Source organism: Trachurus trachurus (assembly GCF_905171665.1).
Source record: "Trachurus trachurus genome assembly, chromosome: 5".
NCBI classification, from domain to species: domain Eukaryota; kingdom Metazoa; phylum Chordata; class Actinopteri; order Carangiformes; family Carangidae; genus Trachurus; species Trachurus trachurus.
The window spans coordinates 28,241,102-28,255,608 of NC_139896.1; the positions used below are offsets into that span (position 1 = coordinate 28,241,102).

Genomic DNA, 14,507 nt, shown 5'->3' on the forward strand with positions numbered 1-14,507 from the left:
TGGTCAAAAACCAGGCAAGCAGTCAGATCAGGCAGATGTGAAAGAGTGCTAAATGAAGAGGCGGACAACAAGGAACTGAATCAGGTCAAACACTGGATAAATCACACTACGGATTACTGGATAGGCTGACACAGGGCAGGAGAGCACGACTTATATACACAAGGGAGAGGGAATAACAAAACACTGGTGAAACACATTAGGCTGGAAACTTGACAGAAAGGAAGGGGTAAGACATGGACTTCAAAACAAAACGGAAAATGACAAGACAAAGAAAACTGAACTAAAACCTGACAACACAACATTTACTGACTGGTCCTGACATACTGGAGTGATGCACACTTACTTTCCACTACCCATATTTCTGACCTAGCCATCAAATAAGCAACATAATATGCTATTTAAAGTCTACCATGCTGTTCAGGTTGGATCTTAAGACATGGAATTCAGGGTTTCCCCCAGAAAACTTGTTAAGCCCGGTGGTAGGGTGGCATCGGTGGCCCATCGGCGGGCCACTGATGCCCAAGCGTGTTTTTTTGTGACAGGGGCCTGACCCTGACCATTGACTGATGGCAGGGCCCTATAGGTAACAGATTCATGGAGCAGTAACATTTAGAAGGCATGATTCCATAAGGCCTTAAAATCAATGTTAAAAGTTGACTGGAAATTTGAAAATATTATCATAAACATCTGTTTTTATAAGACATTTATGTAACATATTTTAACACCAGCTATAGCAAAGTCTTACAGAAAGGCACTCTTTAAATACTGTTCAATCAACCACAAAAATAATAATAATAATTATAACAAAAATATTTAAATAAATAACATCAACTGTTTGCATTAAAAACAAAAAAAACAACAACTGCCTGGTGTCTCCATTGTTGAAGTGTAGCGTTATTTCTCAGATCTTTTTTTTTTTTTTTTTTACATCTGGAGTCATGTTACATACGCTTTTTCCGGTCAGTCGTCATGGAACGTGTGTGATCGCAAACTTTACGAGCTGAAAAATGAAACAATGGATCATTTTCACATCTGGTGAAAGCCCCGCGGCTCACAGGCGTCCGGAGCTCTGACGCTGCAGGGGACGACGTGCTAACAGCTAACAGCTACAGCAGCTGACTGAGCCTCTGGAGCCGCGGCTCCGCTCACGTTAACTGGTGAAGCAGCGGGCTGAGGAGCATGATGTCCGTGACGTGTCCCGTTATGCGCGACAAAGTTGTGACATTGTCAGGTGATGAAAAAGACACCTGATCACGTGTTGATGGTGATGATACAAAAACTGATTTAAATAAATAAATAAACGATGTTTAGCCTGGCGGTGGGGCAAGTAAAGCCTGGCGGCCCGCCAGGCTTATAATACACTGGGGGAAACCCTGGAATTACAGAAACACACAAAGCCAAAAGACTTCCAGCAGTTTGAAAGAAAACATAAAGAGTGGTAAGAAGAGGTATCCTGGGTGAACCCAGACGAACCTGCCAGTGATTTTATCTCACTTTGCAGATCTGTCTGGAGAAGAAGCCATTGCACTGACTTCCAATTCCCAGAAAACTGTAGAACCAATCAAAAACTGTTTTTTTACACAGGCGGGCTTAACCCGATGATGACCGAAATGAGACATCTAGCAGCTTTTGTTTACATGCCACATGGCAACTGCCGAAGAGCAGCGATCATTCAATTCAGCTGTCACTTTGATTTCTGAGAGACTGTCATATTGTTTTTTCACTAAAAGCACACAAAGAAATAGCACCATTATGCTTTCAGTCGTTCTCATCTGGGTCATTGCTCTGAGTGGTTTGAGGTCTATCCATTGGCAAACAGAGACACTTTGATATACTATTGGTCACACCTCTTGGAAGGCAGAGATGAATCCACTTGCACCAGACTGACATTCAATCTCAAATAAGATTGAGTAACTAGCGTTAGCCAGGCTAAGGAACAAGTGGACTGTGTTTCAATCTGTATTTCCAAGCAACTGTCCAGTCTCACACTGTAAAACATAGAGGAACAGTCAGAGTGTATGCATGTACTATGCTACAGTGCAGCAGGTGGGAGTAGTGAAAGAAGGCATGGAGTTTCATTTCCAAAGACTCTGAGTAAGCTTGTCAAGTAGAATGCATCATGAGATCATCTGAGAGGTGTGAGGGAGCGGGAGCGTGGATACAGAGAGAATAGTGGAAAACGTGATGTAGAGTTTGATTAATCAAGGCATTCCTCAGTGGAATGGATTAAACTGACAGCACTCTGAAAGTACCAGCGTATTAACAGACAGATGAGCTGAATTAAAGAGGGTGCAAATTAGTGCGTCCAATATCATTGGTCTTGTAAAATGTGTCCGATACCCATGCCTTATGGTATAAGGGAAAACTAAATGAAAAGGAAAAGTACAATTGGGCCCTGGCCTCCTTATCCGGTGTGTTAGGATTGGCCTCTTTTACGTGATGCCCTGCCTCCCAATCCTGTAATCTCATTTTAGCAATTTCACAATAGGATCAGTGGTAAGGTATAAAAGTCACACCCTGCTACTGATTCCTGCTTCCACCAGCACTACTGAGTTCTTTAGGTGAAGAAGCTCAGCACAACAACACACAACCAAAATGGCTTGGGAAGGAGGAATCGAGCCCAATGGCACAGAGGGAAAGAACTTCTACATCCCCTTTTCCAACAAGACTGGGGTTGTTAGAAGTCCCTTTGAATATCCACAGTACTACATGGTGGATCCCATCATGTACAAGCTTCTAGCCTTCTACATGTTCTTCCTGATCTGCACCGGAACTCCCATCAACGGTTTGACGCTGCTGGTAACTTTACAGAACAAGAAACTCCAGCAACCTCTCAACTACATCCTGGTCAACCTGGCTGTGGCCGGTCTCATCATGTGCGCCTTCGGATTCACCATCACCATCACCTCTGCTTTTAATGGCTACTTCGTTCTTGGAGCCACTGCCTGCGCTGTTGAGGGATTCATGGCCACGTTAGGAGGTACAATGTCAACTACTGTCTTTCACAGGACCCCAGCTGATTCCTAGATTTCTCCTCAATGTTTCTCGCTACTGTAGTTACATTCAATTGTTGAAAGTGGACCTGAACGATTCTCCATCTTTTCTCTCTGCAGGTGAAGTTGCTCTGTGGTCTCTGGTCGTCCTGGCTGTTGAGAGATACATCGTCGTCTGCAAACCCATGGGAAGCTTCAAGTTCAGTAATACTCATGCCGGAGCTGGTGTTGGTTTCACCTGGGTCATGGCTATGGCATGTGCTGCACCCCCATTGGCTGGCTGGTCCAGGTAAAAACAAAAAACAGACCATTCATGTTTAAAAATGTAAAAGCAGACAGAATCCTATTACTATTATTTACAATAATGGCTCTTCTTCGATCTCACACAGGTACCTCCCTGAAGGCATGCAGTGCTCCTGCGGACCTGACTACTACACTCTGGCAGAAGGCTTTAACAACGAATCATACGTCATCTACATGTTTGTTGTCCACTTCTTCGTTCCTGTCTTCCTCATCTTCTTCACTTATGGAAGCCTGGTGCTGACAGTCAAAGCTGTGAGTAAAATGCCACTTTTGCTGACTTTTTGGATATCTTCATATCTTCTTTATGTATTTGTCGTTGTAATTTTTAATGACCATATCCAATTTTATTTGACCAAACTCTTCAGGCTGCAGCCCAGCAGCAGGAGTCAGAGTCCACCCAGAAGGCTGAGAGGGAAGTGACACGCATGTGCATCCTGATGGTCTTCGGCTTCCTGGTAGCTTGGGTGCCATATGCCTCTTTTGCTGGCTGGATTTTCATGAACAAGGGAGCTGGCTTCACTGCCCTGACTGCATCAATCCCTGCCTTCTTTGCTAAGAGCTCAGCCTTGTACAACGTGATTATCTATGTGCTGATGAACAAACAGGTTAGTTTCTATGGAATGGTCTTACCTTAACTTTTCAGTGTTTAAACCCACCTTGTTGACCATTACTTGTTGGGTACTCTAACATGCTTTTTGCTCTTTTTCAGTTCCGTAACTGCATGCTCAGCACTATTGGAATGGGCGGCATGGTGGAGGATGAGACCTCAGTTTCTACCAGCAAGACAGAAGTGTCCTCTGTCTCTTAAACATAGAGACATTTTCATTTATCTGGACATTTTCCTTTTTACTCTCCCTTTAAATCTGGAAAAATCCTCAATGTGGACTACCATTTGGAAGATTGGTAATTATTATTAACATCGTTTATACGGCGATTATGGTCCTGTGGTCCGATCTACACAATATGAATAGCAAAAACAACCAAAAAAATCCATTCAGTCTATCAGCCGTAGGCCTGCATAGAAATTGACCAATACTATCCATTCGTCACGGAAGGCTCCCTTTGGCTCGTACCCTCCAATATTACATTATTACCGGTGCCGAGTCGCCGCAGCTTCCAGCTGGGGGTCGCTCTGAATACTGCTGAAGGGGGGCGTGTCGTGAGGAGGCTCCGAGGGGAGGGCCATTCGAGCTTGGAGGGGAGGGTTGTGTGTGTGTGGGGGGGTGCTTTTTTCAAATTTTTCTCATCGTCTTTCAGATCATAGACCATAGCTTTAAGTTCATGGACATCTTAACTACATGACCAGTGATGAATGGCTCTGCGTGAATGAACTGCATTTATTCACCATTTGTTTTGAAGGATGCTGGAAATATATTTGAACTCAAAATCAATGCAAATAATGGTAAGAGAATATGTGTATATGGATGCTCATTTTGTCTCCCTGCAGCACAGATATCCCTGAGATGTCTGGGTCATTTGGCACCAATGAATCTATGTAACACCTTTAAACAACATGTGTTTCAAATGCCATAATAGTAATGTTTTGTTTTTTTTGTTTTTTACATCAGTGGGAATAACTTTTGTACTTTATTTTCAAAATGAGCAACTATATACCAAAAAACCCTGTTTTTGTCAGTTGTTGAGATGGTCATCATGAATTGTAAATACTGTATATATATGTAAAACATAGCACAGATAAATAAATGCATGCATAAAAATGGGTTGACATTTTGAGTTGATTTCAAACATCAGGCCATGAAAACTGCCATTGGCCCTACTTTATTTTTATTGAAATGAAATAGAAGTTTTAATTTTACTGAACCAGGAATTTAAAGAGATTTGCTGAAGCTTTTATCTCTCAGCAAGTCTTAAAGCCTCAGTATGTAGTATTGGGGTTAAACCGTGACATCCAGTATTCAGATTCTAGATTACAGCGCTCACTCACTCACCCTTCCAGTTGGCAAAGTGACAGTGGCTGCAGAGGACAAACACGTTCGCAAACTAACCGCTAACTGATAACCATATCTTTGACCAATTACTATCAGGTTTTTTTAATCATTATTATTTTTTAACCTTCATGATGTCCTGTAGAGCATGGCTACCTGACCCGAGCCTGCGGGTAGCCCAAGGCCCGACGGGTAACGGGCCGGGCCTGGTTTTTAATTAATTAATTTGGGCTCTGGTCGGGTCGGGCTGCACGCGGACAGCTGGTCTTGGTCGTTGGTTGCGAGCGCATGTGTTCACACACATGCACAACACACACACACAAGTTTACAGCTCATTAAGAGCGCTCGCACCAAACATGCTCTCTGCTGAATTTACAATCAATTATAGCATGAGACCAGGGTCCAGATTTACTAAGGTTTGCACAACTTTTGCCCATGCTAAACCTACACAATTGATAAGTGTAAGGGAGGAATTTGTGGTGATGCCGATGAAGAAGAAGAAGTACCAGAGTCCTGAAGGAGTTTATTTAGGCTTGGCCCAGGAGAACAGAAGAGTCATCACAACATAAGGAAGTGAGGCCACCTCAATTCTAAGGGTCAAACAGTAAAGCTCAGATTCTTATAGTAGAAATGGGCCGAGATAGCAAAGGGGAGATGTGTTAACATCCAATTGGCTATAGTGCATAAACATGAAGATAAGGATTCACACCAGCTAGGAAATGAGAGAGAAACAATAGTTTCTCTCCCCCCGCAAAGTGTTATCCAGTGACGGAGAGCGTTATCATCTAACCAGTGGCGAACCGTGGACCCAGACCCTGGGCCTTCAATAGGACCATGTAGCAATAAAAAATTAAACATAGCAATAGAAATAATAGCCAGAGCCTTGTCACATGGATGGTCGGCATATTACATGTTTCTTTGCCCTAACTGGCTTCACAACACACAAGGTGATTCTGGAAAAACAGTCATTCAAAGCTGGCTATCATGAATCACTTATTTAAAAAAAAAAAAAAAAAAACTAGCAAATCACACATTCACTTATTTGTTTAGCTGGAATGAAAGTAAAATGTCAATCATGAGCTGTTCAACAACTAAAGATGTATTTTTGATAATGTTTTTTGTGTTTGTTTGAGCTTTAGACACAGTTGAATTTCACTGTGGATTTGATATTTCTGCCAAAAGTGGCTATAAAACAAACACCTCCTGAGGTGAAATGGGAAAAAGGCACAAGCTCTTTGTAAATGTTCAGCCATTTTTCACTGACCTTAATGGCTATCAAACTACCGGTATATGCAAATTGTAGGTTTATAGTACAAATTCAGTTCTGTGCTGCTGCTGCTGCTGCTGCTGCTGCTGCTGCTGCTGCTGCTGCTGCTGCTGCTGCTGTGGCGCTGGGTCTGTGGGTCTGTGGGGCTTCAGGGCTTCAACAGCAGAACTGACCCAGCTTAAAGTCAGGCGTTTAATCAGCACCATTTAAACTTCTAATAAATAAATGTGCGCTCCGGCCACAGACTGTAGGCTCCGCTCTTTCCTTACGGTAACTATTCTCTTGATCAGCGTGGTGAAAGCATAGACTGTAGGGTGAAAGACAATCTCGTTGTTGTTGTTGTTGTTGTCACCGTGGCAAGGTGTCGTGTGTACGGGGGAAGGGAGGGGCGGGGGGAACGGGGCGGGGGTGACAGGTCCAGCAGGAGGACAAACTATCCTGCGTTTAAATAACATGTCGAAAATATCTACTTGACAACTCATGGAGCTGGAAGCAGCCCTAAATAAGCAACTACACTTTAACAACAAGCCCAAAAACCCGCAACCCACGACTACCAATATAAGCGACTTCACAGAAAAACAAAGTCACGTAAAACAAAGTCACGTATAATAAGCGGACTTGGCAACCCGCTCCATCACTATTTTGGCGGCAATGTTGTTCTGCTGGGTATTCGCGAATACCCGGAAGCTGTCGTGATATGGTCCCGCCCACAACTCAGTGGAATATGATTGGCTAAGACACCTGTCAATCTCAAATTCATGCCCACATTGACTTGCATTACACGGGCCTTCAGTCACAGCCACTGAAGGCCCTGCAGGGGGAGTCGATGATTTACTGCCCAGATACCGTTGGAAGAAAAATTGTGATTGGTCCATTTGCCGTTCCATTATATTAACCCATTGTTTCCCAAGAAATATTAGTCCCAACTTTACAACAATTATCTAATATTACTTGTGTGTTGCTCACTGTATAAAATAAATGAATAAAATTAAAAATAAAATAAATATATAGTAGTACAAGAATTATTTCAATATTTTTTCTTAGGCCTTCACTGAATACCTTGAAGGCCCAGAGGGTTCCCCTCTGCATCTAACTCTACAGCTGTGTCTGTAACCAGCCAGAGAGTGAGATTGAGGACGCCAAAGAGGGACCATGGCCCACCCCCATTGGTTGGCTGGTCCAGGTAAATACAAAAAACAAACCATTCATGTTTAAAAACGTAAAAGCAGACAGAATCCTATTACTATTATTTACAATAATGGCTCTTCTTCGATCTCACACAGGTACCTCTCTGAAGGCATGCAGTGCTCCTGCGGACCTGACTACTACACTCTGGCAGAAGGCTTTAACAACGAATCATACGTCAGTACATGTTTGTTGTCCACTTCTTCGTTCCTGTCTTCCTCATCTTCTTCACTTATGGAAGCCTGGTGCTGACAGTCAAAGCTATGAGTAAAATGCCACTTCTTCTGACAGACTTTTTCGATATCTTCTAAACTTTATCTATTTATCGTTGTAATTTTTTTCTTTTTTTTCATCTCTCTCTTAAACTCTTCAGGCTGCAGCCCAGCAGCAGGAGTCAGAGTCCACCCAGAAGGCTGAGAGGGAAGTGACACGCATGTGCATCCTGATGGTCTTCGGCTTCCTGGTAGCTTGGGGGCCATATGCCTCTTTTGCTGGCTGGATTTTCATGAACAAGGGAGCTGGCTTCACTGCCCTGACTGCATCAATCCCTGCCTTCTTTGCTAAGAGCTCAGCCTTGTACAACGTGATTATCTATGTGCTGATGAACAAACAGGTTAGTTTCTATGAAATGGTCTTGCCTTAACTTTTCAGTGTTTAAACCCACCTTGTTGACCATTACTTGTTGGGTAGGTGCTTTTTGTTCCGTAACTGCATCACTATTGGAATGGGCGGCATGGTGGAGGATGAGACCTCAGTTTCTACCAGCAAGACAGAAGTGTCCTCTGTCTCTTAAACATAGAGACATTTTCATTTATCTGGACATTTTCCTTTTTACTCTCTCTTTAAATCTGGAAAAATCCTCAATGTGGACTACCATTTTGAAGTTTGATAATTATTATTAACATCGTTCATGCGGCGATTATGGTCCTGTGGTCCGATCTACACAATATGAATAGCAAAAACAACCAAAAAAATCCATTCAGTCTATTAGCCGTAGGCCTGCATAGAAATTGACCAATACTATCCATTCGTCACGGAAGGCTCCCTTTGGCCCGTACCCTCCAATATTACATTATTACCGGTACCGGTGCCGAGTCGAGTCTCCCTGACCTTCTCCCCGACACACAGCCGCTTCCAGCCGCAGCTGCAGCCTGCCAGTGACGGAGAGCGTTATCATCTAAAATAGGGTAAATAACTGATCCCAGCATTATTCTAACAGAAAGTCACTATGACACAGAGAGATTGACAATTAACTACACAAATTTATAGGGAAGTGAAATTATTCTCTAACAATAAGCAGCGATTTTCCTGAGAACCTAAATTTCCCTCGGTATAAAAAGCTGAACATTGCCCATACAGGGCTTTAAACAAACATTTGTAGCAGGTAATTTAAGAATTAAATAATGCTGAGGGTCCAATGTGACCCATCTTTACATTTGAGAACAGTAAAAACACCAAACATTTTTCCTTGGACTTCTATTGTGACCCAGAATGGGTCTTACATGTGTGGCAGGATGGTCTGTTCTTTCCCAAACCTTCCCCCTCCTCCTTGCTCCATCCACATTAGGTGTGGATTGGCGCACTGATTCATGGGCGGCGCTGCACACTTTTTTAAAACTGGTCTGGTCACACCTGCGACCTCTCTCTTCTTTTCCAGTTTTGCTCGTCCCCCGTAGTGGCTGTGGCCTGGCGTGGCAGAGCCGGTGCAGGCGTTGGAGCCTTTGTGGCATGTCTGAGTGTGGTGGAGCCCTGTTTGGCGTGGCGGATCATCTTGGTGCACGTTTCCTCTCGGTCTTCCTCACAGGTATGTGCACTGTTGTCCTTCCTACCACTTAGCGTGCCACAGAGTACATTGGTGACACGGTTCTCCTTTTGTTACTGTAGTGTAGCAGACTGCTGTAGCCTTGGGGCCGAGTTGTCCCGCTGGAAGCCTTCCATGTGTGGTTGTACCTCCTCGTGGTAAGTTGGCGTTGTCCGCCCTCCTCTTTTCCTCCGACCCACTGCTTTGAACCCCCCGGCTAATTGTTAATATTCTGTGCCACAGTTTGAATCAGGCAGAAGCTGTGCAGTAACTCTGCTACAGTACCTGGTCTGCTGTGACGCTGCGGTCCATAAGTGTTAATTCATCGCCACGGCTCCTGGACGACGCAGCTGTTTTATTTGGCTGTGTTTGGTTCAATTGTTTGTCATTTAAAAAATACTTATTTTTGTTGTTTTCTTTTTTGGGGGGTTTCCTCTGGGTTAGGTTTGGGTCCAGCATCCCCCCTCTTCACAGAGCTGTTACCAGAGCTCTTAAAGGACAATTCCAGGCGAATTCAACTCTGGGGTGTATTTTCATATCATTTTAGGTCTAAAAGAATGAATCTGAAGATTTTCAGTTTAATCGCTCCTGTTTTGCGGTAGTTGCATCTGTCCCCGCATCCCCACGGCAGCAATGAATGGGAGTGGATGTAAGTTCCGCTGTTTAGGCTGTTTACAGCCCTCAAAGCCGCAATTTTTTTCCACAGACAGCGTCAGATGGCTACTCAAACATGCACCGAGAAGTTTATTTACTTCAAGCAAGCCGGCATGTTTGTAAAACTAGATCTAATTCAAAGTCTCCCGGAGTCTCGCGCGAGCCCGAAGTTGCAGTGCTGGTGTATTCAGGCGCAGTAGGAGCTACCGTTTGTGTCATAAACACAGGAATATCAACTCTTTACTTGCTTGAAGTGTACATTTTTTTCCACAGACAGCGTCAGGTGGCGACTCAAACATGCGCTGAGAAGTTTTTTTTACTTGAAGCAAGTCAAGAGTTGATATTCCTGTGTTTATGACACAAACGGTAGCTTTTCCCACTGCACCTGAATACACCGCGCACGGCAACTGGGTCTCGTGCGAGACTCCGGGAGACTTTGAATTAGATCTAGTTTTACAAACATGCCGGCTTGCTTGAAGTAAAAAAACTTCTCGGTGCATGTTTGAGTAGCCATCTGACGCTGTCTGTGGAAAAAAATTGCGGCTTTGAGGGCTGTAAACAGCCTAAACAGCGGAACTTACTGTACATCCACTCCTATTCATTGCTGCCGTGGGGATGCGGGGACAGATGCAACTACCGTAAAACAGGAGCGATTAAACTGAAAATCTTCAGATTCATTCTTTTAGACCTAAAATGATATGAAAATACACCCCAGAGTTGAATTCGCCTGGAATTGTCCTTTAAGTTCTTGGGCTCTCTGGGGGCTGCTGTGTGAGTTTATTGATTTGAGGAACAGCTTGATTTATTAATTTGTATATTGATAAGTGTTAATTTGAGTTCTTTTGTATTATTTTTCATTGTTTTTGTTTAATTGCAGTTGGAGATTTAATTATATTTTGGTTATTTTGGAGTTCTGTTCATAATACTTAAAGCAGAAGTAAGTGATATATTTGTGTTAATATAAGTCTTAAATAGTTATATCTTCCGACAGCAATCACTTACATAGAGTGTTTGGTCTGAAACACGGGTCTGTCAGTCACTCTGCTCTGCTCTGAGCCGAGGAGAAAACATTTATCGTATCCTACAGTTTTTATCCAATGAGGAGAGAGAACGGCATGCAGGGCTGTGTGTGCAGCCAAGGGACGCCGTGAATGTGGCGACGTAGGGACGAGGACTGTTATGGTGCGTTCAAGGAAACTCGTATTTTTCCGACCGTGAAGTCGTACCAGTTCGATCTGGTACGAGTTCACCGGTCGGAAGTTACGAGTGGCCGTTATAGTGACTTTCACCGGTAAAACAGTTCGGAAAAACACGAGTGGGTTGCCTGGAACGCTACAAAGTCGTAAGTTGTGACTTGAAGCTGTAATTTACGATTTCAAAAGCCTGCCTCGAACGCAGCATTAGCCAAAACGACCGGACCACTTACTTCTGCTTTAATTGTTGACTTTGGTGTGTGTGTGTGTGTGTGTGTGTAAGTGTGTGTGCGTGCGTGTAGTGTATTATTCACCTGAAATTTTAGCTTTAATATCATGTATTATGTTTATTCTTTGTATGTGTGCCTTTTTTGAGAATTGAAGGAAAGTGTGAATTGGTGCTCTGCTTCATGGATATGTTTTGCTCAGAAGTAAACAAATCGAAGGTAGATGTTGTAAGAGAGAAAGACGCACATACATTTATAGATATATAAAGATGTTGCATTAGGTGTTTAGTAACAGTAATAGATTAGATAATGAGTGGCTCTTGTGAAATGTACCCTAGGAGAATGTCTTTCCTGTTGTTCACATTTTTCCTGTGAGAGCCTTGCTTAAGTTTATGTTAGCCTCCTCGTCCGGAGTATGAATGCAAGGTCGTAAAACTCTATAGGCTAGATCCTGTCTCATGTCCATAGACGCAAGACATGAACTGCGTATGTTAAACACTTACAGGAATTGTTTAGAGATTAACAGAGACATGGATTGTTCATGTTATGCAATGTTGAACACTTAATGTGTCATGCTCACAGAGTATAGGTGTGTTCTGGACTCTATTCACCTGTTTTATTTTGTTAAGCTCTGTTTCATCCTTGTTTCACTCCCACTTCCTGTCAAGTTTCCCGCCAGTTCTCAGCCACACCTGTTTGCCATCACTAATCATCCACTCAGTACTTATACACCGAGGGTTCCATACCTACCTTGCCAGATTGTCAAGGTTCCTCGGTTCCAAGCTCTCACGCGTTCTTCAAGTGTATGTATACCCGTGTTTGACCTCTTGTCAGTATTTTTGACCCTGCTCTTGCCTTGCCCTGTTTGATACTTTTGCCTGTGGTTTTTGGACTTTTGGACAGTTTTTGATTCTGCCTTTGTCTAGCCCCTGCCTGTACTTTTGCCCCGTGGACTGCCTTTCTGTGAATGACCTCTGCTCGTCCTGTAATAAAGTGTGTTTGATCTCTGCACTTGAGTCTCCAAGCCTGTTCGTTACATAATGCCTATTATGGTAAGCTATATCCTTATGTTGGGAGAAGGTGGAGTTTTGGAGTTAGAAAGTATATATGATCATGGTGTTGAGCCATAAGGAGGAAGATCTCACTTTGGCACCAGGGATGCTTCAGGATTCGGCATTTTTTGTACACTGTTCTTCTACTTGTTAATAAACTCCTTTTTAAATACAAGTAAAGACGTGTCAGCGGTGATCCCTTCTTTTCATCAATACATCAATATACCACATGCGTGTGTGCGAATTACAGGGGGGTTTGGGGGGGTTAGACCCCCCTAATTACGACTGCGACCCCCCTAAAAGAGGTACAAATAACAGATAGGGGGGGTTGAAACATTTATCTTTCTTATTAGTAATCATAAATACTACAATATACAGTATTTCCATAGTCATGCCAGGAAAATGCTTGTAGTAAAATTTCAGACACCCCTAGTGGACTAAACCATTTTATTGCCTGAATCTGCACGTGTCACTGACTATGAACCTGAGATACCGGGACTGAGTCAGTCCCGGTGTTTCGTTCCTGTGTGGAGTTTAACATGTGAACCCGAGAATAGAGCTTCAGAACCAGAACCAGCAGGTCCACGGACAGTCCTGAAAGAACTTTTACCTGAACCAGAACCAGAACCCGAGCCAGAATCTGAACCAGAATCTGGATCTAAATCAGAACCTGAACCAGAACCTGAATCTGAACCAGAACCAGAACCGGGGACTGAGGCCAGGTGTTTCGTTCCTGTGTGGAGTTTAACATGTGAACACAAGATACCGGGAATGAGTCCAGGTGTGCTGTGTAAAATGTTGACCCCCCCAATTGTCATTGTATAATTCGCACTCTGAGGCCATTTTACCTAATTGAGTGCCAACCACGTAATTTTACGTTTTTCGTTCCCATGCGTTGAGTGCCAATAACGTAATTTTACGTTTTTTGCCTTTTTTTTAAATTATGAAAATAGACACTTTAACACACCTTATGTGTAAAAACGGGGACTCTACAACGAGCAGAACTGAAATAGATCAAAGACTCATGACAGATCACAATCTGGAAGTTTTTATCATAACTCGGCTTTTGCAAACCGAGTTATGCATGCGGATGGAGCGCAGCCGCTCCGCTGTCACCCGCGAGGCTCCAGCAGCTCAGAGCCGAAAGAGGAAGCTCTCAGCCGACAGTCCCGCCCGGTCTTCATCTCGAGCAACACCGTGTCCTCCCGCGGTATAATGTGATGGTCTCTCGGGCCAAAGCAGGCCGGCACCACCGACCGCGACCACTGGTGGGACCGGTGTTCCCGACCTGTTTTGGCCAAGAGACCATCACATTCCGCGGCGAGAGGCTGTAACATGGCACGGTGCGTCTGTGTTATTGTTGTTTAGTGGCGCCCCCGCCCCCAATGGTGGTTTTGTGAATAGAACAACAATTGTTGTATATATTTATCTTACACGAGCCCTTTGATCCAGAAATGCAAGTGTCAGAAGAGCGGGGTCATCCCTATGTTCCCACAGCCCTATGTTCCCTCAGCCATGGGTGCAGATCCCGGGGGGGACGGGGGGGACATGTCCCCCCTAATTTCTGAAAAACATGAATTGTCCCCCCCAATAAAAATACCCTAAATTATTAAAAATTGAACAAATGTATTTTCAGACTTCACATTCTTCACATTTTAGATTAACATCTAAAAAGAAATGATTGAAATGGTGGAACAAATAACCAGAGCAGAAATCTCTGGTCTCCTTCACTATGATGCAAATGAATGGGTAGTTTCTTACACAGACGTTAATGATATCAGCAGGCTTTAAATTTTAAAAAACGACCCCCTCAATCTTAGGATTCATATTTTGATATTCATCCATATCAGTTAATCATGCATAAAGTAGTCCCATACACTGGGAGA

General features: G+C 43.5%; 1 protein-coding gene and 1 pseudogene across 2 annotated transcripts; both read left to right on the top strand.

The window, feature by feature from the left end:
* Positions 1 to 2,595: 2,595 nt before the first annotated feature.
* On the top strand, positions 2,596 to 4,104 carry LOC310986177 (green-sensitive opsin-like; the record flags this gene model as incomplete). Its single annotated transcript, XM_083971991.1, has 5 exons — positions 2,596 to 2,980; positions 3,114 to 3,282; positions 3,383 to 3,548; positions 3,662 to 3,901; positions 4,006 to 4,104. 5 exons carry the CDS (start codon positions 2,596 to 2,598, stop codon positions 4,102 to 4,104), a joined length of 1,059 nt encoding a protein of 352 aa, XP_083828117.1.
* A 1,620-nt stretch (positions 4,105 to 5,724) lies between these two features.
* LOC310986327 (green-sensitive opsin-like) lies at positions 5,725 to 8,487 on the top strand (annotated as a pseudogene). The gene is made up of 5 exons: positions 5,725 to 5,744; positions 7,627 to 7,692; positions 7,793 to 7,957; positions 8,068 to 8,307; positions 8,395 to 8,487. The product of its transcript is annotated as a green-sensitive opsin-like (transcript).
* The last annotated feature ends 6,020 nt before the right edge of the window (positions 8,488 to 14,507 follow it).